Raw genomic sequence first — 25,022 nt, forward strand, 5'->3', positions numbered from 1 at the left:
ATTTTAATGATGTTGTCTTGCCACAAATGTTTTGTTATGATGCCTATCTGTTGGCTACGGCCAAGTGAATTATGAATGATGAAATATGTGAATCGATTCGATTTTTAGTCCGGGTAGGGTGGTGTCCCTACTTGGAACCTCTGGCCGTGAACGGCAGAGAAGGTGACCGTGGAAGGTGGCCACCTTCCAGGCACAAGGATACCTCTGACGTGTTGGGCAGGGAAGGTGACCGTATGAGAACACCATCTCAGCGGCACAATGTGATCAGATATGGCTAAAGTACCGGGAAAAAGGGGTTGCAACCCAATGTGATATTTTTAGTAAGCTCGGGCCTTTTCAATAACACCCCCGAGTGTTACTGTGATGATGGCTTGACAATATTTTCAAATGTATATGTGTAATTTTTGGCAATGTGTTCACTGAGTACTTTTTGTACTCAGCCCTGCATATATTTCTAAATGTGCAGGTTGAGCAGCGAAGTAGTGGAGGAAGTGCTATTGAGACAAGATACTTAATTCAGTCAGATTTTGACTCTCGGAGGTTCATGTCTTCATACATGGAACCGCGTTCATTTGCTTCCGTTGTGCATCTTAAAAGACTCAAGTCTATTTTGTTCAAAACTCTGATTTTATTTCGAGTTATTCCCATTTGTTTCGAGCTATGGTCGATTTGTGTTTTCCCCTTTCTTCCCCGCTTCTTTAATCCTCCCCTAGTCGCGATCAACCGTGTTTTCTATCCTTAGAAAATGCGGTCGTGACAGAGTGATAAATCTTCTCCTTAGTTTATTCTTCTCTCTTCTACGTTCTCTGCAGCAAGAAAAAAAAACACATCCTGCTCAAATTCAATTCAAGAAACCCAGAGCTCAATAAATTGAATTACAAGTAATCCATACTCCTCCGTTAATAGCACAATTTCGCACTTCTTTTGGAAATCAAACGTTATGTAAAATTTTGACAGAAACTGAATCTGCAAAATCCAGTGGGCTACTCCTTTCGGTCCTACAATTTCACAATCGATATCGGATTATCAAGGTAAAAATCCTTTCCCATTTTCGAGTTTCAATCATCAGTTTATGCATAAACATGCCATCATCCGAACTAATCGCATAACTCAAGCAATTAACACAATTGAACACTCCCACGATTAAATCGAAATGCGAAAGAACTTGGTAAGGGGACTTATCTTTTGGGGCTGAACGGGTTAGTTCCGGGATGTTTCGGGGCTGTTCGGAGTTGTTCGGGGCTGCGCGGTGTCGGTTCGGGGTGGACTCGGAGTTGATCGGAGGCTGACCGGCAGGCTGGGACAGCAGCGGCTACAGCAGCGGTTCTCGGCAACGGCGGCAGATCCGCAGCGGCGGTGGCGGTGCGGCGAATCGAGGGAGAGAGAGACCGACCGAGAGAGAGAGGCCGACTGGGAGAGAAAGGGACAGAGCGTGCAGACCAGCGGACTTCCGGGACGAGGGCGACGAAGTCGCCGGCTGTGCATGCACAGCGGTGGCGGCGGCGGAACGGGAGAAAGACGGTGAGGATGGCGGCGCGACGGTGAAGAGAGAAGAGAAAGAGAGAGAGACGAGAGAGATGAGACGTGAGAGTGAGGGAGATGAGGCACTGCTCACTTCTTCAATTAGGGATTAGAATTGGAGAAGGAAGTGAAATGGGGGAATGTCACGTATGGGGGAAGGAGTATATTGGGTCATTATTCATTTTAATTGGGCCACTTTAATTAATTAAAGGGAATCGGGCCTAGAATTGAAGTAAGGGAATAAATGGACTACCTCATTTAATTGTTGAATTGGACCATGAGGTCATTTATTAAGATTTGGGCCAAGAGATTTATTGTTTGGGCCTAGAGAAGAGAATAAATGGGATTATTTTCCTAAAGGAGTTTGGGCTGCAATATAAGTTTGCTTTATGCTATAATTCTAATTAAGTCCTTTGGGATAGATTAATTTAAATCCTTGGGCCGATGAATAAATTTAATGGTGATGAATTAATATGAGTCCATTTCTTTTAAAATCATAATGGCTGCTTTAATTAGAGGGAGGCCCAATTTTTGAATTTAATTATTGTGGGCAAAAAAAAAAATGGGAAAGAGACTCGGCCCAGTTTCGAAAATGGTATCATTTGAGAGATAAGGTGGATAATTTTGGGTTTTGTAAATAAATCTTTGGGTTGATAATTGAATTAATTGTGGAGAATTGTATTAATTAATTTTAGGATATTTCCAAGGCAGAAATAAATATAAATTCTCGGTGAGAAATTATTACGATAAGTTAATCATGGGATTAAATAAATTTTTTTTAGGAGTTATTTAATTATTTTCGAAATAATTTTGAAGTATGAATAATTTTTCCCAAGTCCGAAAAACATATAATTTTTCTTAACAAAGGGAAATAGTTGCGATAATTCAATTATGCGCTTAAATAAATTTTGGGATTTTTGTTCAATATTATGAAGGAAAAATACGAGGAGCAAATGGAGGAATTATTGGCGTAAGCGGCCGACCGACATCGCCCCGCGACGCCTTGGGCGGCCGCTGAATAATCAAAAATACGCGAAAATCGAGAAACGAGATAAAAGACTTTAATGAGGGTGCATGCATTCTAATTTAAGTAGTTTTGTCCTTGAGTCTAATTAGTGTATTATTGTATTGTGTTTTTTTAAAAAGGGTGCTTTCGCAAGTAAAGTCGGAACGAAAGATTCAAGTTAAGGAATCTAAACGATCAAGGTGAGCTTTCTTATACTAAAATACAAATCGTATTTTGTGAAAACACAAACACATGTTCGTGGATGTTTTAAAGATGTTGTCTTGCCATAAATGTTTTGTGTATGATGCCTATCTGTTTGGCTAAGGCCAAGTGAATTATGAAAGATGATATATGTGAATCGATTCGATTTTGAGTCCTAGTAGGGTGGTGTCCCTACTTGGAACCTCTGACCGTGAACGGCAGAGAAGATGACCGTGGAAGGTGGCCACCTTCCCGGTACATGGAAACCTCTGACATGATGGGCAGGGAAGGTGACCTTGTGAGAACACCATCTCAACGGCACAATGTGATCAGATATGGCTAAGTACAGGAAAAAGGGGTTGCAACCCAATGTGATATTTTTAGTAAGCTCGGGTCTTTTCAACAACACCCCGAGTGTTACTGTGATGATGGCTTGACAATATTTTCAAATGTATATGTATATTCTTCGGCAATGTGTTCACTGAGTACTTTTTGTACTCAGCCCTGCATATATTTCTAAATGTGCAGGTTGAGCAGCGAAGTGGTGGAGGAAGTGCTATTGAGACAAGACATTTAATTCAGTCAGATTTTGACTCTCGGAGGTTCATGTCTTCATACATGGAACCGCGTTCATTTGCTTCCGTTGTGCATCTTAAAAGACTCAAGTCTATTTTGTTCAAAACTCTGATTGTAATTCGAGCTATTCCCGTTTGTTTCGAGCTATGGTCGAATTGGGTTGTTTTCCCCTTTCTTCTCCGCTTCTTTAATCCTCCCCTAGTCGCGATCAACCGTGTTTTCTATCCTTAGAAAATGCGGTCGTGACAGAGTGTTATCAGAGCATTCTTTCTCGCTCTGAACCCGAGAGTCTTCTTTGAAAATCTTTGGTCTATCCTTGTTCCACTAGACTGTCTAATCAATGAAAATGCTCTTAGCACTCCCACCAATCGCGCTCAATGAGGGAAAAGGTAACTTGTTCTTTTTCAAAAGAAAGTCAAGATGTTTGAAAGTTTGAAATGAAGAAATAACTCATGCAGTTAAATTGAGTGAATAGATGAAAACTCTAAGTTTAAAGAAAGAGTTTATGTTTTCTGATTTGGTAGCGTGCTTAAAGAAAGAGTTAGTATGTCTTTTCTTGGCTAAAGACTGTGAAAGTATGAATAAAAGAAGTAACTTTCCTAAATGGAAAAAGGTACTGAAATATGAAAGTGTAAAGTATACGAGTCTGGTACCAATTGTTGAAATGATGTCTCTTTTTGAGTTTGTGAAATGATACCTCTTTTTGAGTAGTCATTGAATCATGTTGCTAGAATGGGGAAATCGAAATTTCCAAGAACTTAGAATACTTAGATATGCATATCTTCTAGAACACAATATAAACTCGAACTTAGAAGTACAGTATGAACATTTCTCGCTTTCCCGAGCGACGAAAAGAAAGTACGCGATAAGAAAGAAACTTCGTCACGAGAAAAGCAATCCGGCATAAACAAAACAAAACGATGTTTCTAGAAAGATGGTAGGGGTTATATGTTATTCTCTACGGCCCAATGACATGAATAATCTGGCTTAGCCATTGTCTTTCTGGACAATCCAATCACATACATACATAGCAAGAGAATATGATTACAATGTAAACAAAGAACCTAGCTCTACAATGTAAGTAAGTAGAAACAGCGTGATACGAGGATGAGCGTTCTGACGAAGCGAGAGTACCAAGGAGTCATAATTCCCACATATGGTCATCTGACGTGATCGTAAGGTGAAAGTAGCTTGTGACCAAAGTTTCCCATAACTCGTTTACCATCCTCTATAAAGAGTTAAACAACGGAGAATCACCATCGTAGTTAACCAAGAAGATTCATCAGCAACGCTCACTTGGATTACCATGAATTTCATTTTCTCGCATCCCCCTTGATCAAAATACTTTTGTTGAATTAAGACCTTAAATGACTCCTTTTGCAAGGTAACGTGCCATTATTTCCCTCTTCTATGTCAGGGTTGTGAATCACTTTCAGTTCTGAGCTTGCTCCCTCCTGTTTTCTGATAACCTCCAATGACTACGGTCCTTCTTTACTCGTTCTGTATAAAAGCAATACTTTGACTATCTAAATTCTTGCCACCAAACTCCTATACTAGGAGTTACTTTATTTATAGTCTTCAGAATGAACATGTTTCCCTAAACTATTGTCTCTTCAATAATAATATATTCTTCAAAGATCATTAGTAGACTTTAGTGTTTTCAAATGATCTTGTTGACACTCTTTAATTTATAAAGAATAGTCACCTCTTCTTAATCCCACTATAATTATTCCATCATGCTTTGAGCTCTTTACCAACTTCAAGTCTAAAGTAATTTGCTCTCTTCCCAAACTAGTTACTCTGGTTGTCTCCTCTACTAGTTAATTTCCGTGATTTGGTTATAAACTTTGTGAATTCATTAACGTGATATAGTATCACGATGTTGTTGACCCAAAATGGTAGTTCCTTGTTGTTCTTCTTTCTCAAATTCACTTGAACCCAATCATTTTCAGTCTTACTATATTGGAGCAGCCACCTAATGAGACCTTAAACCTTTTAATTTGACCCTTTGTGTTTTCAGACATTCTTATTAACAAGCTCTTTGTTTTATATGAGGACTCTCATCTTCTAAATTCAAATATGAATGTTGTCTCTTGATTTGAGCTTTTCTGCAAGCTCCATATTTAAAGCTGACACGTTGCTTCTCTCTTGGCTAGTTTCCTCTTGTTGCCTTCTTTATTAGTTAGTTTCCCTAAATTGAAACTCTAAAAATTTCATTGATATGATCTTCCATCACAGTGTTGTCGAGCAAATTGCAATTGTTTGTTTTTCCTTTGCTTTTCAAATCCATTTGTAACCAACCATCTCAGGTCTTCATGTTATCATCTGGGGATACTTGAAACTTTTCTACTTCATTGTTTATTTTGATTATATTATTGGCAACCTATTGTTGACATCTACATTCTATTCATCATACCCTCACTTTTGCAATTTATTCCATCTGGCAAGCTCTTCCCACAATAAAATTCTCAAGTTCTATGGGTATAGCTCAAGCCCTTTGAAGTTGTATCTTTTCTTTTCTGGGGTGAGCACAATGAGCTCAATTGAGCCTAGTCTTTGCACTTCATGAAAACCTTTGTTGCAAGCTACTGGTGAAAGTTTGTGGTGAACCCAATACTCACGTAATTGAAATAATTATAATTGTTTTGTTTTTATGGTTACCTTGAAGCCTACACAAAGCAAGAACGATTCGAATATTTCTCTTGGGATCCCAAATTCAGTTCTTATCAAAGTTAAAACCGTTAGATCAACTCTATATTTCCTCGCGTGAGACCCTCATGGGAAGCAAGACACTGATCACTGACCTCATGGGAGGCAAGACACGGACAGTAATAGGCAACATGGGAGTTAGAGGAGAAAATAAAGGAGAAATATCATGAGTCTTTTGTCTAAGTACTTCCTAAATTTCGGGACGAAATTTCTTTTAAGAGGGGTAGATTGTAACAACCGGAAAAAAAAAGAAATTTTTTTTTTAAAATAATCTAACTTGGTCACCAAGTTAGTAAATTAATATAATAAAAAAAAATCTAAGATATTTTGCTCCAAACCGCCATCCCTCTATATTAAATCTTCTCCTTAGTTTATTCTTCTCTCTTCTACGTTCTCTGCAGCAAGAAAAAAAAACACATCGTGCTCAAATTCAATTCAAGAAACCCAGAGCTCAATCAATTGAATTACAAGTAATCCATACTCCTCCGTTAATAGCACAATTTCGCACTTCTTTTGGAAATCAAACGTTATGTAAAATTTTGACAGAAACTGAATCTGCAAAATCCTGTGGGCTACTCCTTTCGGTCCTACAATTTCACAATCGATATCGGATTATCAAGGTAAAAATCCTTTCCCATTTTCGAGTTTCAATCATCAGTTTATGCATAAACATACCATCATCCGAACTAATCGCATAACTCAAGCAATTAACACAATTGAACACTCCCACGATTAAATCGAAATGCGAAAGAACTTGGTAAGGGGACTTATCTTTTGGGGCTGAACGGGTTAGTTCCGGGATGTTTCGGGGCTGTTCGGAGTTGTTTGGGGCTGCGCGGTGTCGGTTCGGGGTGGACTCGGAGTCGATCGGAGGCTGACCGGCAGGCTGGGACAGCAGCGGCTACAGCAGCGGTTCTCGGCGACGGCGGCAGATCCGCAGCGGCGGTGGCGGTGCGGCGAATCGAGGGAGAGAGAGACCGACCGAGAGAGAGAGGCCGACTGGGAGAGAAAGGGACGGAGCGTGCAGACCAGCGGACTTCCGGGACGAGGGCGACGAAGTCGCCGGCTGTGCATGCACAGCGGTGGCGGCGGCGGAACGGGAGAAAGACGGTGAGGATGGCGGCGCGACGGTGAAGAGAGAAGAGAAAGAGAGAGAGAGACGAGAGAGATGAGACGTGAGAGTGAGGGAGAGGAGGCACTGCTCACTTCTTCAATTAGGGATTAGAATTGGAGAAGGAAGTGAAATGGGGGAAAGTCACGTATGGGGGAAGGAGTATATTGGGTCATTATTCATTTTAATTGGGCCACTTTAATTAATTAAAGGGAATCGGGCCTAGAATTGAAGTAAGGGAATAAATGTACTACCTCATTTAATTGTTGAATTGGACCATGAGGTCATTTATTAAGATTTGGGCCAAGAGATTTATTGTTTGGGCCTAGAGAAGAGAATAAATGAGATTATTTTCCTAAAGGAGTTTGGGCTGCAATATAAGTTTGCTTTATGCTATAATTCTAATTAAGTTCTTTGGGATAGATTAATTTAAATCCTTGGGCCGATGAATAAATTTAATGGTGATGAATTAATATGAGTCCATTTCTTTTAAAATCATAATGGCTGCTTTAATTAGAGGGAGGCCCAATTTTTGAATTTAATTATTGTGGGCAAAAAAAAAATGGGAAAGAGACTCGGCCCAGTTTCGAAAATGGTATCATTTGAGAGATAAGGTGGAGAATTTTGGGTTTTGTAAATAAATCTTTGGGTTGATAATTGAATTAATTGTGGAGAATTGTATTAATTAATTTTAGGATATTTCCAAGGCAGAAATAAATATAAATTATCGGTGGGAAATTATTACGATAAGTTAATCATGGGATTAAATAAATTTTTTTAGGAGTTATTTAATTATTTTCGAAATAATTTTGAAGTATGAATAATTTTTCCCAAGTCCGAAAAACATATAATTTTTCTTAACAAAGGGAAATAGTTGCGATAATTCAATTATGCGCTTAAATAAATTTTGGGATTTTTGTTCAATATTATGATGGAAAAATACGAGGAGCTAACGGAGGAATTATGGGCGTAAGCGGCCGACCGACATCGCCCCGCGATGCCTTGGGCGGCCGCTGAATAATCAAAAATACGCGAAAATCGAGAAACGAGATAAAAGACTTTAATGAGGGTGCATGCATTCTAATTTAAGTAGTTTTGTCCTTGAGTCTAATTAGTGTATTATTGTATTGTGTTTTTTTAAAAAAGGGTGCTTTCGCAAGTAAAGTCGGAACGAAAGATTCAAGTTAAGGAATCTAAACGATCAAGGTGAGCTTTCTTATACTAAAATACAAATCGTATTTTGTGAAAACACAAACACATGTTCGTGGATGTTTTAAAGATGTTGTCTTGCCATAAATGTTTTGTGTATGATGCCTATCTGTTTGGCTAAGGCCAAGTGAATTATGAAAGATGATATATGTGAATCGATTCGATTTTGAGTCCTAGTAGGGTGGTGTCCCTACTTGGAACCTCTGACCGTGAACGGCAGCGAAGATGACCGTGGAAGGTGGCCACCTTCCCGGTACATGGAAACCTCTGACATGATGGGCAGGGAAGGTGACCGTGTGAGAACACCATCTCAACGGCACAATGTGATCAGATATGGCTAAGTACAGGAAAAAGGGGTTGCAACCCAATGTGATATTTTTAGTAAGCTCGGGTCTTTTCAACAACACCCCGAGTGTTACTGTGATGATGGCTTGACAATATTTTCAAATGTATATGTGTATTCTTCGGCAATGTGTTCACTGAGTACTTTTTGTACTCAGCCCTGCATATATTTCTAAATGTGCAGGTTGAGCAGCGAAGTGGTGGAGGAAGTGCTATTGAGACAAGACATTTAATTCAGTCAGATTTTGACTCTCGGAGGTTCATGTCTTCATACATGGAACCGCGTTCATTTGCTTCCGTTGTGCATCTTAAAAGACTCAAGTCTATTTTGTTCAAAACTCTGATTGTAATTCGAGCTATTCCCGTTTGTTTCGAGCCATGGTCGAATTGTGTTGTTTTCCCCTTTCTTCCCCGCTTCTTTAATCCTCCCCTAGTCGCGATCAACCGTGTTTTCTATCCTTAGAAAATGCGGTCGTGACATTTACCAACCTCCATCCGTAGCTTATATTTGATGTAGGGTTGTATTCCACGAGTTGATGTTTCCCCTAAAAGCTGCGGTTGATATTATCGTCTCTTTCGCCTTTTCTTTCCAAATTCTTTCGATGGAGAAGAATCTGATAACAATATGACTTTTCTGTATTCCCTTTATGTGTATAGAATTCTGTAGAGATTTTGGTAACATTCAAATCTGAAAATCTGATTTGTTTATATAAGTTATACGCAACCTTTCACGAAAGGTTGCATCCGTTCACTTATACCCTTTCATGTAAAACCCATCAGATTTTCTGTAGACTTTATTCTACAGCTTTCCATCTTCTATACACTTTAATGTACACATATTTATACCATCTATGCAAGGCAAGAGAAGAGGGTTATCAATACACCCGATTCTAATTCTTTAATCGAAACCGATCCATCACAGTATCGTCTTTTATATTAGAATCCAACTGATATGTTTGAACTTGATCTTTAATATTAAACCAATATCTACATAGGTCACATATAGGAATAAATATTCCTACAATTGGAACTCGATTTGCAAAATCAAATGACTAATCATACTGAACCCAACAATTACGCCGACTAGTTGACAGATAGTACAAGATTGCAAAAATCAAATAGATCTCATGCATTCTATCAAGACCACCCTTCCAATACTCAATCAAAATCTCTAGATCTACTAACTTAAACAATTCTTCATGCAAGCGAGAGGATAGAAGGTTAATCCTCAGATCTAACAACTATAAAGGTAAATAAGCAATTGGAATGAAAAATCATGCCTAATAAATTGAAAGACTCCATTGAAACCGCGATCCAAACACGATACCCAAGTTGTTAATCAAACTAAAATCTCCTTCAAAGTGTTAACACACTAGAAAACATTAAACTAGAATTGCAAGATGAAATGAGTGAAATTGTTGCAGAATCCGGTGAAGCTTCTGACTGGACAGCGAACTGGAACGGTGATGACGCTCCTCTAGCAGGTGGTCGAAAGCAGGTAAGTGAACGTTGGATCTGAATGAGGAATGAGAATGGAAAGGGTAGGGCTTGCCTCCGAAGGTAAGTGAAACTGGTAACCGAGCACACTTCTCTCTTCTTGTGACCTCCTATTTATTGAACGACTTCCTCTGATCTTTAGGGTTTCTCCCCTCATGAAATGGCATCCTTGCCCTTCTTAGGAATTGGTTATTATGAGCAATTTTCTTCTGTCTCCAACTTGAGCTTGATAGCTTGCATTCTGGGCAGTATAACACTCTTTTTTCAATTCCTTCATCCGAACTCCTCTTGAGCAACTGTTTTACATATTACCCGTTAAAAACATGGTAAACTAACCAGTAACCAAGGCACTAAATGAGTCTCATCAGATTTCAGTCAAGAAACTCTAAACCAGCTAAAGCCACGTTTGGTGAGCTGTTTAAATACAAAAGCAAGGCGCGATTAGAGGAGAAGATAGTGCGTTCGGTGACGAAAGATGCACATGGGGTTTTGTCACAAAAGTCGGGAGAAATACATGAGGTTGGCAACCATAGTAGTGCAAAGGTGAGGGTGTGTGAGGATATGATTATGAAACCAATGGTTGAGATGCAGGACATGCAGGAAGTGGGAAGACCACCAGATCGAGGGAATGATGTTCTTACGATGACATCGGGTTTAAGCCCCAATTATTAGAAATGGGCCACTCACCCCTTAAAAGGCCTTATAAGGGGGAGGGTTATCCATACTTTTATAAGGGGGAGGGTTATCCATACTTTTATAGGTGAGCTAGGATCGTTACCAAGTCGATGTGTGACAAGATATTAAGAATTTTAACACGCCCCCTCACGTGTGGGTCGGAATGACACATCGGACTTCCATCACGTGGATAGGCAAGAGAAGAGATAAATAAATAAAATCCATCATCGACTAGGGCCCGCTCTGATACCATATTAGAAATGGGCCACTCAAGTTACCAAGTCGATGTGAGACAAGATATTAAGAATTTTAACACGCCCACACGTGCGGAATGACACATCGGACTTCCATCAAATGGGTAGGCAAGAGAAGAGATAAATAAATAAGATCTATCATCGACTTGGGCCCGCTCTGATACCATATTATAAATGGGCCACTCACGTTAACAAGTCGATGTGGGACAAGATATTAAGAATTTTAACACGCCCCCTCACGTGTGGGCCGGAATGACACATCGGACTTCCATCGCGTGGGTAGGCAAGAGAAGAGATAAAGAAATAAAATCCAGCATCGACTTGGGGCCGCTCTGATACCATATTAGAAATGAGCCACTCACCCCTTAAAAGCCTTATAAGGGGGAGGGTTATCCATACTTTTATAGGTGAGCTAGGATCGTTACCAAGTCGATGTGGGACAAGATATTAAGAATTTTAGCACAAATGATGATGGAAATATGATTGAGGTGGTACCGTGCCATACGCAAGGAATGGAGATGGTTATGGGGAATTTTTAGTCATTTTTTAATGATTTAAAGTTGGAATTGTCAAGGTCTATTTATCGAAGCTTTGGAAACTGTGATTAAAATGCATAACTTACATGTCATTGTGTTGTTTGAACCACACATTAGTGGGGATCAAGTTAACAGAACAATCAAGAGGTATTACGCAACAGTGGAAGCAATAGGGTTTTCTAGAGGTATTTGGTTATTATGGGATGACTTTTGGCATGTTGAGATCCTTGCAACAGCTTCGCAATATATTCATGTTTGTATTTGGGTTTCTAGGGCCACAATTTACTTGGCGACGGGGAAATCTTTGTGAGAGTTTGGACAAAAGCCTTTGTTGTTCAAATTGGAGGTTGGTGTTCCCACAGGCTTCAATGACTCACCTAGCACGTTACCATCGACCATTATTGTTAAAGCTTTGCATTTTTTTACTCTTGAGACCGTTCCATTTTTTTAGAGCTTGGATGTCACGTGATCAATATAATGACTTTGTCACTTCCTCGTGGATACAAAGACATGGTTGCATAGATTCTATCCATCATTTTACGGAGCAAATTAAGGTATGGGATAAAGAAGTTTTTGGGATATTTTCGGTGATAAGAATCTCTATATTAGAATTACAGAGCTATAGAGAATACTAGAATATAGAGGGTCGTCTAGTCTTTTGGCACTAGAGCCTAAACTAAAGAAAGAGTTGGATTTAGTTCTCCAGCACGAGGAATCATTATGTCAACAGAAATCTCAGAGTGACTGGATCAAACTAGGGGACCAAAATACCTCTTTCTTCCATTTGAGGATGATTCGAAGAAGAAAGAGCAACATAATAGAGCTGCTTAAAAATGGAGATGGCGAGTGGGTAAAAGACCGGGTTAGATTATAAACGTTGGCAGTATCCTTTTATAAGGAGTTATATGAAGAAGATAAGCTTCATAGGCCTCTATACTCGCAACGTGATTGTTTCCCAGCTATTGACCATTGCTGATGAGATAAGAGTGCAGTTTTCTTCAAAGGAAGTCCCAAGGATGCTCTTTTTGCCATGAAGTCATGGAAAGAACTCGACATAGATGGATTTTAAGCATACTTCTTTCAAAAACATTGGGCCGTGGTAGGTGCAGATGTTTGCGCTGATATTCTTGGAATCTGGGGAGTGGAATGATGGATGGCAGGATGAATAGAACGACATTCTGTCTTATCCCTAAGGTGAAAGCCCCAACACTCATAACCCAATTTCAACCTATTTCTCTTTGCAGTGTGATGCATAAATTGGTAACAAAGACTATTGCAAATCGCTTGAAGCAGCTAATGCCTCTCATCATTGGGCCTTTTCAATCTAGCTTTATAGCAGGAAGGTATATTACTGATAATGTAGTCATAGCACAAGAGTGATACGCTCAAATTTTGCACTGTCTTAAGGGCCATTATTTGGTCCGTTTTGAGTGTCAAATTTGCATTACATGTCCATTATTTGCATATTTATCCATTTTGGTAATTTAACATGTTTTGTGAGAAATGTGCAAAATAGAGCTGAAAAGGGGCATAACAAAGTCAAAATCTAGAAGTTGGAGAAGAAGCACAACCCAGCAGCCCGCTGGGCCAGCGTCGCTGAAAGCTGCACAGAGAGATTAGGCCCATTCCAGCGCCTTGCTGGGAGTTCCGCGCACAGCAGTCTTAGTTCAAACCCATTTTTTCGGAGATTATGAAGTTCAATCAGGGCGTTCTACACACCATTCTATTCCTCTTCGAAAGAGCTTAGCGATGGTACCTAGAACATCTCAATCAGAATATGTGGAGAAAGTTATGGCAATTCTATGAACGTCGCGCATTGCAGTCAAATGCTGGTGGGAATTTAGGTGGAAATTCAAGGAAGGAAAGAAGATATTACCTTATGAAGCCAAATATTTTCTTTAACCTATGAAGCACGAAATTTACCTTCTCCAAACCTTTTTCTAGCCTATAAATACCGTAGGGGTGTGTTATATTGCTAACTAATTCTTAAATTGCTAACTACTTCAACTAAATGATAGATATGGTATCATGAAATCAATGCACAATATCATTCATTCATGAGTATCAATGCAATACACATAAATGTCAATTAGGGGTATTAATGTCAATTGACCAAAAGTTAGTTATAACTAACTTTTAAAAAATATCTACAAGTTTTAAATGATTATAACTATCTCAATTAAAATTATTTTTTTACACAACTTATATCAAATTAAAGTTAACTTTATAAGGATTCTAACGAGGTCTAACTTGCATATGATCTGATGTCAAAATTTGTATTTTGTTTTTGAATTTTTGTATTTTTGAAAAAGCAGCTCAATGTCAATGTAGCTATCATAATATGTCAATATAATACATATACAATGTCAATGCTAAATTGTGTTGACATATTCAATGAATCGTATTGATATGTTTAATACACTATACTGACATTTTGATCCAAAATCCTAATTTTGATAATTTTCTTATCTTTTTAAATTTAAACAATACTCCATCCGTCCCAAAAAATATATGCACTTTCCATTTTCGTTCATCCCACAAAAATATGTGCATTCAATTTTTAGAAAGTTATATCAATTTAATAATGTAGGTCTCAATATCCACTAACATACTTTAACTATCATTCTCCTCCTCTCTCTTACTTTACCAATTTTTTCTTAATTTTCGTGCCATCCCAAGTGCACATACTTTTTTTGGGACGGAGGGAGTAACAAAATGAAATTACATATGACAATTTATAGACCACTAGATTTCTATAAATCTTTTGATTTTAAATTAGTTGTAGTTAGTAATTAAAGATTGAGTTAGCAATTGATCACTCCCTAAATACCCCATAACCTAATTCATCACCAATCTTGAGCCTTCATTCCATCTCCCACCTTACCCATAAATTCCTTCATTACTCCATCTTCTACAAGGAGCAAAGAATTCAAAAGGAGATCAAACAAGAGCAATATTAATTCTTCCGGATTTTATCTAGTTTTTGTTAGATTGAACATGTCTTATTTTACTTATATTTATTTCGTTTTTCTGTCTATGGATAGCTAAATTTATAGAATCCTACGGGATGAAAGTAATTGACTCTATGTAGTTCTTTTTATTTGTTTACTGTTCAAAACTCTTTTTACTTTATTATTCCATAGTTTATATTTAACTGCTTGGCTGTTACCTTGATTATTGTTAATCTTTGATCAGTGATGACTTTGATTAGTTTATATTTTATGTGTCAATGCAATATTTGTGACATGAGTGTTGATACACGATAGAAATAACCCCGAGTAGAGCTTGAGTCAGATGAACATAAAACTAAATAATTAGAATTACTAATGAGTTAATGAAATCCCTAACCTAGAATTTCTTTGTCTCATGTGTTTTCTCAAACCAAGTTAAATGCAAACTGCGAAACTATTTCACGGTTTCCATTTAATTGCTTTCTTACTTGCTCTTATTTATAGTTTTTCTTAGTTTAATCAAATCCCAACTTTGTGTCCAAATAGTATATGAGGCTGAGTATGTGGTAGACAATATGTAAAATTAATCCCTATATTCGATATCCGGTACTGACCTTTTAGCTATACTAGATTTACCCTTTATACTTGCAGGTATTTTTAGTGCTAATAATAAGTGGATGAAAGAGGAGATCCATTATATGAGAAAGAAGAAGGGCATTATAGCAATAAAGGTTGATATGGAGAAAGCATATGATATCGTGAGTTGGGCTTTCCTATTTGATACTCTAAATGAAGCGGGGTTGTCTGCATTTCTCATAGATGTGATTATGGTGTGTGTCGACCACCACAATGCAAATTTTGTAGAATGGGAGCTTAATTTATGAAAGGAGGAAGAGGAACCATTGAAAGGATGCTTGATCGGATCTGAGAAAAAACTAAGTTGAGACCGATTAGGTACTACATCGTGCACTCTTGTTCCTGGTAATCATGCCATTTCGACGCACTATTGCATTTGCAAGTTCCACAGCTACACCAAGCACTAGGCTGAGAGTGCTTGAATTCATCCCATACAATACGCAAGTTGGTGAAATAAGCACTGCCTGCCCTTATGAGAGATACATGATTTTCTGTTGCAATGATAAGCTCGAGCAGTGTCGAGCTAAGAAAAGTGCAGACGTAGATCGGACCAGATCTCATGAGCACCGTCAAGGTACATGATAATGAAACATATCTAAGCAGAAACAGAATTCCGCAGCCACGATACAACCATGTTGTTGCATCGAATCCAAGCAAAGAATAACAAATCATCATCGGCCGGCTGAAGAAGAATGTCGTTGATAAAAACAATTTTGTTCTTCGCTATAAGAGCAGTCGTCACCGATCTACTCCAATTGATGTAAATTGGAGCCAGTGAGAACATGAGGAACAAGTTGAAGGCTCAGATTATCACTGGGATGCAGATAATACGGGCTAGAGCTATCCTCCATTGGAGGAACCGGAGGAGCTGCATTAGCACCTCGTTTGTTGTGATTCATATCGGAGAAGATGAAGAAACAAACAAGCGGAAGGATTTAATTGTCAACTGATACCATGTAGAAACCAGCACTTTATTGATTCATAACTTCAGAAGTTACAAAGCAGCAACAAAAGCTATTTTATACTAAGGCTACAAAGCCAGCTAGCTAAACAAGCAATATCCACATCTAACTAACTCACAACTAATTCTTTATTCTTATCTATTTGCTGATGACGTGCCAACTCATCAGATGCTAACTTAGCATGCATGCACACCGCGCCATTTTATTCATCACAGCACCAACTCTTCCAACTTTAATTTCTATCTCTTTCTCTGTTGCAAAGCTCACGCTGCATGATCATATTTCATCATCTTTTACATGAATAGAGCTGACCCGTAAGTGGACTTTTCCACATTTCTATGTGCATTTACATGTAAGATCATCCTGTTCATATTTATCGTTTCATATTGATAGAATATTCGATTTTCTGATCACTCCACTAACTCTTTCTTTTAAAAATTCACTGCATTGCTTGCTCGTATATGTAACCAAAAGTACAAAATTCAAGTATAAGCTCACAACATATCCCCTGGACAGCTTATAACTTGTAAATGCTTCTCAATATTTTAATAATGTTATTCAAGTTCAACTGCTATATAGTGGGGAGGGGGGGAGAGTTTTAGTTTGTTATTCCTATTTTTTTACATGATCTTTGTTGGTACTTATATTGCAGCTGATATTTCCAATGTGATGCTGATTATGTACGATAATTTCCTGCATGGCCTCCCGAGGGTGTGATATGATACTCCGCCATCAGCCGCTGAGTCCAAGGGGAATGAGCCGGCACGACGATTCGACACTTATAGAATAAAACATTGTGGACCAATTCAAAATGGGGTCTGGACTTCCGCCCATTTTCCCAGTTGGTTTTGATCTTGTAGAGGTCAGGGGTCCTCCGTCAGTTTTGCCTAGATAGTCGACCACTCGGGCAAGGTTGGGCGAGACAAAGCCGATAGTTCAACTGCCTCCTCGTCCCGCCGCGATAGGGCATCAGCCGCGCGGTTCAAGTTGCTATCTTTATAGGCGATAGTGAAATCATAACCGAGCAATTTCGCTGCCCAATTTTGTTGTGTCGGCATGGAAAGGGGATGGACAAGAAGCTGCCTCAAACTTGTTGATCGGTGTGAACCACGAAACTACGACCCAAGAGATATGGCCGCCAGTGATGAATGGCAAGGACCAACGCCATGAGCTCTTTTTCATATGCCGACTTTGCGAACCATATGCTGGATAGGGTCTTGCTAAAGTAAGCCACCGGTTATTTATCTTGCATAAGGACTGCCCCCAAACCTCGTCCTGATGCGTCACACTCGATGATGAAATCTTTTGAGAAATCCGACATCCTCAAGAGGGGACAGAGGTTAAAGCCGATTGCAAAGCCTTAAAAGCCTGCTCTACTTCGACCGGCCACACCCAAGCTTGCTTTTGTTGGTGTCTGCCGGCTTCTTAAGTAATTGGGTAAGGGGCACGGCTATCTTGCCATAGTCGCGGATGAACCCGCGATAATATCCGGTGAGGCCAAGAAACCCGCGAACAACCTTGAGGGATGTGGGTGTGGGCCAACATAGGACAACCAAAACATTGGTTGGGTCCATGCTAACTCCCTTGGCGGACACCACATGACCAAGATACTCCACTTACCACCGACTGAGGAGGCACTTTTTTGGGTTAACAACGAGAGAGTGGTCCCCTAAGGTGCGAAACACCTGACGCCAATGCTCCACATAGGAGTCCCAAGATGCACTATAAACCAATATGTTGTCGAAGAACACCAGAACGAACTTGAGAAGCCAGGGCCGGAAAATGTCATTCATAAGGCCTTGAAAAGTGGCAGGGTCATTGGTTAGCCTGAAAGGCATAACCAGACACTCGTAGTGGCCTGAGTGCGTGCGAAAAGCTATCTTGGGAACGTCCGAAGTGGCCACTCAGATTTGATGATAACCTGCCTTGAGGTCGAGCTTGCTAAACCATCGAGCTCCATGTAGCTCATCCAACAATTCCTGAATGACCGGGATTGGATACTTATCTGGAAAGGTGGTCTTGTTTAACTCTCGATAATCTACAAAAAAATCTCCACGAATCGTCTTTTTTACGGACGAGTAGCACTGGGCTAGAGTAGTAATCTCCGAGGCAAACATTTCTGCTACCAAACGCTCCATTTCATCCTTCTGCATATGATTGTATCGGTATGGGTGAACCGTGATGATCAGTGCAGCAAAATGGTGGTAGTTCCGTCGTTTGTCAGATGACCGAAGGAAAATCCTCCACTAATGCCTGTAACTGAGAGTGGTTTTTCGGCGGCAGGGAGGGGTCGAACCCGAAATCCGCAGTTGGGTCATTGCTTAGCATGGAATGCAGAATCTAATAGGGATCGTCGTCATTCGGAGTGTTGATGTCGTGGGATGAGCATGCTCTGCGAGGGAGGGTGGGGTCGCCCACAATCTTCACCGGCCTACCACTCCAAGTTAACTCCATCGATGAACCCCGCCAACTTGCCATGACCTTGCCTAGCGAGGCTAGCCACGTAACGCCCAAAATAACGTCGATATTCCGCAATGGAAATACGTAACAAGAGCTAGGGAAAACCTCGGCTGCCATCCAAAGTTGCATCCCATGGAAGATCCCTGAAGGGCGGACCTTTGAACCGTCTCTAGGTGCGCGGACCTTTGAACCGTCTCCGAGTAAGGAGGCGGACAACGATGCGCTGGCCAAAAGTTGAGGCCACAACGGAAACTGGTACCTGCTGCAAGGTCTATTCTAAAAACTATAAGCACCAATCTACGAACTCTGATTTATGTTTTTGGTCTACAATAATAGTTGCATAAATCGTTTACCATGAAACTTTTTGAAAAACTTTTTTCCTTGGGAAAATTTGTCATATTTTATTTTTTGCACTCGTTTTGAAAAATTGATAGTTAAAGTAGAGAGAGTGCGAAGTAAGAGAGAGAATAATGTAGAGAAGTATTTATTACATTTCTCTTTCTTACTTTACCCTCTTTCTCCACTTTAACTATTTATTACTCCCTCCGTCCAGTCACAAGTGATTGACTGCTTTTCGGCACGTGTTTGGGAAAAAATGACAATAATTAGTTAAAGTGAAGAGTAAGTAAAGTAAGTAAGAAAACAATGTAGATACGACTCACTTATATACTCCCTCCGTTTCTTCATAGTTGAGTCATTTTTCCATTTCGGGAAGTTTCTTCATAGTTGAGTCATTTCCATATATAGTAATTATTTTCTCTTTCTTACTTTACCCTCTCTTACTTTTTTCTCTCTATTTTATTCACTTTCTACTTTATTCTCTCCACCTTTTTCTCTCTCTTACTTATTTTATCTATTTATTCAACACACTCAATATCCCTTTCTTAAACTCCGTGCCGAAAAGTTTCGCCTCAACTATGGTGAAACGGAGGGAGTATTATTTTGTATACTACTTTACTTTCTCTCAACTCTAACTATTTATTATCATCTTCGCTGCCAGAAGATATACGAAATCAAGGAGAAGATCACACCAAATCAGGGGAATTATATGGAAAATATATTGTAATTAATTGTAAATTAGGGTTACCTTAATGTAGAATATCCAAGTCTATATAACATGTAATCAGTATGTCCACAATGAATAACACGAATAATTTCCTCTACGAGTTCTAACATGGCATCAGAGCCAGAAATCGAACTTGGCTCAGAGAAGTTTCATCATAGCCGATAATACCTTTCCCGACCTTTTTTTCCGGCCGAAATCAAGCCACCCGAAATAACTTTCCTGACCTTTTTCCGACCAGAATCAAACCATCCGAAATATCAACCTACATCAAACATGTCAGACACAGAGGATACAAAGGATGCAAATCAGATCGTGTCTCAAAAACAGCAAGAGTATCACGGTACCATTCAAGTTGAATGGTCGGAACTACTCGTTATGGGCACGGCTAATCAAAGTAAAGATTGGAGGCAGGGGTGCATACCCACACATCAAGAGCGATCCCCTAGAACCGGGGAGCAAAGGTTATGACGAATGGGAAGAGAACGACCTTGTGGTATTCTCGTGGATTGTCGATATCATTGAAAACAACATTATTGCGGATTTCGCACACCATCAGACCTCAAAAGCCCTGTGGGACAACCTCGCCGTCACATTTGAAAGCAAAGCCGACCGATACATCATCTATGACCTGGAAGAAAAGACGATCAACGTCAAGCAGGGAAGCATGGATCTTGAAACATATTACAGAAAGATCCACGGATTGTGGATTAACATAGATCGAAGTCAGAAACAACCAATCAGCTGTTTTGACAAGGGGGTCGAACAATTCAGAAATTACTCCAATTCGAAAAGGCTTATAAAGTTCCTGACTGGATTAAATCAGGAATATTACTCAATCCGTAGGGAGATCTTGAAGGAAGAACCGGCGCCATCTGTGGAGGCGGCATACGGGTGGGTGAAGACGGAGGAAGCTCGACGGAGAATCATGCCACCGACGTCGCCCTCACCCACCGATGAAGCCAATGGTGGAACCGAATCATCATATGGCGGAGGGATCGGACAAGGGCTTATCGCACAGAACCAGCGACCACCGCACCGACTCAACGCGCCATTGCCGCGACCCGCGGCCACCAGCTGGCCGGGAAACAGACCAGACACCTCCAAGTTGTGGTGCTCCTATTGTGGAAGGCAAAAGCATACGTGGAAAACTTGCTTCAAACGGATCGGTTACCCGGAGTGGTGGGAGGAACAACAGAAGGCAAAGACGTTCCTGGCCTAGGCGAAAATCGCCATAGGCGTGAATGGAGAAGGAGTCCCGCGGTGAACCGAGGCCGGGAACCATGGGGAATCAACCGGAACCGGAACTGGGATACGTCAGGAGCCTCCACCGGCCGGCGGCAACGTGAGGGGCGTCGGAAATTTGGCTGAGTGGACAGAAATCGAAGGAAACGGAGGAATCAGAGGAAGCGGCGTAGTGAAATGAGGTAAAGGGTTCGGATATAATCCAAACCCTAAATCAACTTTGCCTTATTATTATTTACCTCCCCAGAAACATGTGAAATACAAAAACAGACCCCACCCACTTATGCATGAACCCCCAGATTTTCAGAAAATTCGAAAAGGCACCCAGCTGTTAATAAATCCGAAAATAGCCCCAATTTTGTGTCAAAGAATATTTTATACCCTTACGAGAAATTTCTGCTGCATTCCATGTTTATGATATCTTTGGAAAAAATTCAAAAGGTTGGATATTTGATTGTGGGGCAACTGACACCATGACTCCGGATAAAAATGACTTTGTTGATTATACTGAAGATTCTGATAGATCATATATTCGAACTGCGAATGGGGAATTAATTACTATTGTGGGATCCGGCACTATTGAAATATCATCTACACTACGGCTCAAAAACTGTCTTTATGTTCTGACCCTACCCCAAAGATTGATGTCTATAAGTCATGTGACGAAAGAATTGAACTGCACACTCCTAATGCATCCTGATTTTTGTATTCTGCATGATATTAAGACGAGGAGGATTCTTGGGCGTGGCACTGAGAAACAGGGGCTCTACTACATGGACGAGATTGCTCAAACTGGAAGTGCCAGCGCTCTACTACATGGATGAGATTGCTCAAACTGGAAGTGCGATGCTGGCTCACGGATCCACGAAATAGGAAACTTGGCTTTGGCACCGAAGACTAGGGCACCCCTCTCCTAGTTACTTTAAATTACTTTACCCGAATCTTTATATTCCTTCTGATTTTTCATGCAAGACTTGTGTTTTGGCCAAGAGCCACAGACAGATTTTTAAACCTACGAATACTCGAATGCTATCCATGTTTTCCTTAGTACACTGATGTTTGGGGCACTGCGCCTTTTGTTGGTGGAAATGGCTTTCGTTATTTTGTGATATTTGTGGATGATTGTACTAGGATGACGTGGACCTATTTTTTGAAACACAAATCAGAAGTCTTTGATAAATTCTCATCCTTTTTTCGACTAATCCAAACACAATTTCAAACCACCATAAAAACCCTTAGATCAGATAATAGGAGGGAATTTATTAATAGTGCTATGACCCTTTTTTTTGTAAAGAAAACGGAGTTACTCATCAAACTTCGTGTGCATATACGCCCGAACAGAACGGGGTAGTAGAAAGGAAAAATAGTGTGATCCTAGAAATGACCCGAGCTCTCATGATTGAATCCAAAGTTCCCAAACATTTCTGGCCAGAAGCCGTCGCCACATCAATCTATCTCATAAATCGCCTACCAACCAAAATCCTTCACATGAAAACCCCTCTTGATATCCTATCTAAAACAAGCCCGAATTCCCGAATACCTTAGTCTTCCTCCGAAAGTCTTTGGCTGTACCGTTTCTACCCACATACCTAAACATGAAAGAACGAAACTATCACCATGTTCCATCAAATGTGTCTTTGTGGGATATGAGGTAAACCAAAAGGGGTACAGATGTTTTGATCCCAATACCAAAAAAATCACTACTACCATGAACTGTAATTTTTTAGAAACCGAACTTTTCTACCACAGTCACCTTAGTAGTCAGGGGGAGAGTGATCCAGATAGGTCCACAGACTATCTAAGTTGGGTTGTGCCAATTCCAAGCTCCTTGATCGAGGAACCAACCGATCCAGTTGTCACTTCTGCCGAGCAGGTCTTACCACAAGAGCCATCTCAGCCAAGCCCCGGAACTCCTCCGACGATGATATCCGAGGTAATTCCTGATCCAAGCATAGTTGAGATACTAGTTACCACTCACTCTACTGAAACAGAACCCCACGACAATACAATTGATAGAGATACAGGAAGATACGTGCTCCCTTATCGGAGTACAAGGGGAATTCCGCCGAAATGATACTCCCAGAGAAGATTGGAAAGAAGAGCCGCTATGCCATAACAAACTTCGTGCAAGGGAATCTGACCAAAATGGCTCGAGCGTTTGAGGCTGCGTTATATGAAGAAGAGGAAATCTCACAGACAGCCGAAGAGGCGATGAAACATAAACAGTGGAAAGACGCAATGATGGTGGAAATGAAGGCGTTAATGAAGAACAGTACATGGGTACGGAGCAAGTTAACCGAAGGAGCAAAACCAGTTGGGTGCAGATGGGTATTCACGATAAAGAGGAAACCAGATGGTACTATCGACAGGTATAAAACCCGTCTTGTGGCGAAGGTATATACTCAGACTCACGGTGTAGATTATGACGAGACCTTTTCACCAGTGGCGAAAATCAACACCGTCAGAGTACTATTCTCGGTCGCCGCCAATAAGGAATGGACACTTCATCAGTTTGATGTGACCAATGCTTTTCTCCATGGGGAATTGTCAACATGACAGAACGAAACATGTGGAGGTAGACAAACACTTCATCAAGGAGAACATTGAAGCCAAGGTGGTAGAAATGTCGTATGTTAAATCGGAAGATCAACTGACCGACATCTTGACAACGACGGTGAACTCGAAGTCGTTCCACGAAGTATTGTGCAAGCTAAGCATTGGGAATCCCACTACCTAGCTTGAGGGGGAGTGTCAGAAGATACACGAAATCAAGGAGAAGATCAAGGAGAAGATCACACCAAATCAGGGGAATTATATGGAAAATATATTGTAATTAATTATAAATTAGGGTTACCTTATATGTAGAATATCCTAGTCTATATAACATGTAATCGGTATGTCCACAATGAATAACACGAATAATTTCCCCTACGAGTTCTAACATTCGCAAAACAACGGCCAAAAAGAAATCAATCACTTGAGCTGGGACGGTGGGGGGTATCATTTTTCTAAAATGAGCACAAAAGAAAATGAAATGTGATAGGGAGAGGGAGTATTAAAAATAAATCTTTATATGTAATTACCTACAAGTTTCAACGTATTCTTAGTAGTAAGTGGCTCAATGTGATTTGTTGTAGGGGCCTTTCTATTATTATGTCTTCACACGGGGAGGATCTGCTTCATTTGCCCAGGTCAAATTGAAAATCCTATTAATGCTTGCCAGGTGAGCGGTATAAGAATGAAGGTAGCTGGAAAATTTAAACTCCATGCTCACATGGGCTGTTTTGATCGTGGAAATGAACCAGCGGTCAAGGAAGGTAAGTAAATATAAGATTTATTTATTTATTTTTTGCCTTATAGTTTCAATTATAAAAAAAGTTGGTCTTTGGTTTGCAATTACTTGCTTACAGAACTTAAATGTTTTTTCACTTTCCTGCTCATGTATTTCAATTGTTGTTTGTGGATGTAGTGGCAATGTCCTATATGTTTGAAGAATTATTCTTTGGAGAAAATCATCATAGATGCCATGCCTATTTCAATCGGATCACATCTAAGGTATTTTCATGGATTGTCATGAGGTCAATTTTTTTTCTTCTTAACTTTCCAGAATTACAGATGAAAAATTGTGGGGAAGATGTAGCAGAGATTGAGGTGAAGCCTGATGGCTCGTGGTGTGTTAAGGCAGAGCAGAGAGTGACCGCCAGGGTCTTGGGGAGCTTGGCCTGTGGCATTCACCTAACGGAACTCTCTGTGCATCCATTGAGACAGAAAATGGATCATAAACCAGTTAAACCTGATGTCGTCGCTTCAGATAGTAATGCTGGTCTTTGACTAGGGGTGATAAACAACCAGAAAGGTAGCCGGGAAATCAGATGATTTTTAGGGAATTTTACCTGCATATATAGGTTCGAAGAAATTTTATTAACAATGGCCAAATTATCCTATGAGCAGCAGTGCTACTGGCAGTGGTAGAGATTGTGAAGATGTTAGTGTTTGTTAATCAGGATGGTGGGGGAACCCTTCATTTCTGTATGGTAAATGGTATTGAATATGAAACTAATTCTCTTA

General features: G+C 40.1%; 1 protein-coding gene across 3 annotated transcripts; it reads left to right on the forward strand.

The window, feature by feature from the left end:
- The first annotated feature begins 893 nt into the window (after positions 1-893).
- LOC121771626 (E3 SUMO-protein ligase SIZ1-like) lies at positions 894-25,022 on the forward strand. Of its 3 annotated transcripts, XM_042168459.1 has the most exons (5): positions 894-1,031; positions 2,668-2,727; positions 24,092-24,271; positions 24,424-24,509; positions 24,570-25,022. In XM_042168459.1, exons 3-5 carry the CDS (start codon positions 24,193-24,195, stop codon positions 24,783-24,785), a joined length of 381 nt encoding a protein of 126 aa, XP_042024393.1. In that variant the 5' UTR covers positions 894-1,031; positions 2,668-2,727; positions 24,092-24,192; the 3' UTR covers positions 24,786-25,022. The 3 variants fall into 3 exon arrangements, with proteins under 3 accessions (XP_042024393.1, XP_042024391.1, XP_042024392.1); XM_042168457.1 differs by lacking the exons at positions 894-1,031; positions 2,668-2,727 and adding an exon at positions 8,269-8,330 and having other exon boundaries at positions 24,146-24,271; positions 24,424-25,022; XM_042168458.1 differs by lacking the exons at positions 894-1,031; positions 2,668-2,727 and adding an exon at positions 8,279-8,330 and having other exon boundaries at positions 24,178-24,271; positions 24,424-25,022.

This window comes from Salvia splendens, chromosome 16 (assembly GCF_004379255.2).
Source record: "Salvia splendens isolate huo1 chromosome 16, SspV2, whole genome shotgun sequence".
Classification (NCBI taxonomy): Eukaryota; Viridiplantae; Streptophyta; class Magnoliopsida; order Lamiales; family Lamiaceae; genus Salvia; species Salvia splendens.